Below are 1,625 nucleotides of genomic sequence, written 5' to 3' on the forward strand. Positions count from 1 at the left end.
CAGAGCTGCCGGCCTCTCGGCTGCCGCCCGTTTGGAGATGGAGGCGGGAGCACGCGGCAGCGGGGCGCGGGGCTTCCCGTGCCCAGCCCCGGGAACTCCCTCGGGTCCAAGGTGTGCTAGGAGTGAGGATGTGCTCGGGCCTCTACGTTTGCTGTCCGGCTGTAGGGTGTGTAAGTACGTTGGGAGAAGAGAATTACCCTCATCTTCGTCTCCAAGTCCCGCGCCTGGAAGCCGAAGGCAGATTTCTCTGGAGATAACAAAGACACTTTGTCACTTTGGGCGCTGCCTCGGTGCAAATCTTTAATTGCAAGGGAGTAGGGGAAAGAGGGGGATCGAGTGTCTCAAGCAACCCAAGCGCGGGTCTCCAGGCGGCAAGGCCCCCTTTGATCAGGAAAATCCAATTATTTGTGTATATACATTTCCCACATAGTGATTACTTCATTAATTGTCCCGCCTTTATCTCCTCCCTTCCCATCCCCCCTAATAATCAGTTCTTTTATCCAGACCAACAAACACACCATAGGAGCTTTGTGGATTCAAAGGATTTGCTTTCGCTTCTGAAAGAGCCGCTATTCTTTGATGATTGGGTAGCGGCAAACTTCAAAGCCATAAATCTTCCCTCTGACTGGCTGGCGGCCCAGCAAAGTCCTTATCAAATTCTTGGAGGTGATCCTGAAGCGCTCAGACCGCGCGCGGGGCGAGCGAGCGGGGTGCGGCGAGGGGCGCGGGCAGGGAGGGCCCCAGCGCGCAGGGCGGGCGCCAGGAAGGGACGCTAGGCGGCCCTTCGTCCTCGCCCTCGGGTCTCCATGCCTCAGCAGCGCCCTGCTCCGCAGCCAGCGGCCCGCAAGCCGTAGCCATGGCCGCCGTGGCCGTCCTCCGGAACGACTCGCTACAGGCCTTCCTACAGGTCAGGGCTGGGCTTGGAGGCGGGAGAGGGAAAGGTGGGAAGGGCCGTGTCTGGATCTTTCCTGGTACTCTGTGCCTCCTGAATTTCAAAGAGAATCCCGCTAGGTGGGTGCCAATGAAGTGAGACATAGGGGTGCCCGTACCAACTTCACACCCAACCTTGGTGTCAAGAGTGTGGCCTCTGCGGGGAGGGACGCGCGTATGCGGGGGTTGTTCGGAGGTGCGCCTCTGGCTGAAAACCGGCCCCAGCTCACAGCGCTGGGCCCTCCTGGGGCGGGCGGAGGAGGAGCGCGAGAGTAGAGTGGAAATGAGAGCTTAAAAGATGGGAGGGAAGGTAGATGAGCAGCCGGGCTGTGGGTGTTTCCAGACCCTTTCTGACCGCGGAGTCGGGAGTGGCCCGTCGGATCGCTCCCCTCCTACTTTGTGCCTGCTTTCTTTGAGACTGGATAGCGACTCTCTGCACCAAGTAGTTTAACAGGAAGCGCTCGCGCTTTCTGCATCCAGGTAGCGAGGGCACCAAAAGTTTCCCCTAACTGGTGGGTGCGTGCGCAGGGTGCGGCGGCCAGGGGAGGGACTGCCGGGACAGGGGAGGGGCGGCGGTATTACAGCCGGCGTGCGGGAGGCGGGCCGACCCGGAGACCGCGCTTGGAGCGCTTAACCTTTTGTCTCTTCTCCGCCCTCCCCTGCCGCCGCCTATGCAGGACCGACCCCCCAGCGCC

General features: G+C 60.8%; 1 protein-coding gene across 1 annotated transcript in view; it reads left to right on the plus strand.

The window, feature by feature from the left end:
* The first annotated feature begins 729 nt into the window (after window positions 1–729).
* Window positions 730–1,625, plus strand: part of SP5 (Sp5 transcription factor) — an 8,489-nt gene continuing 7,593 nt past the window's right edge. Inside the window, 2 exon segments of the mRNA XM_010843846.1 lie at window positions 730–907; window positions 1,078–1,202. Of these exon segments, the coding sequence (XP_010842148.1) occupies window positions 857–907; window positions 1,078–1,202 (176 nt within the window). The 5' untranslated portion in view covers window positions 730–856.

This window comes from Bison bison, unplaced genomic scaffold, assembly GCF_000754665.1.
Source record: "Bison bison bison isolate TAMUID 2011002044 unplaced genomic scaffold, Bison_UMD1.0 scf7180017864190, whole genome shotgun sequence".
NCBI classification, from domain to species: Eukaryota; Metazoa; Chordata; class Mammalia; order Artiodactyla; family Bovidae; genus Bison; species Bison bison.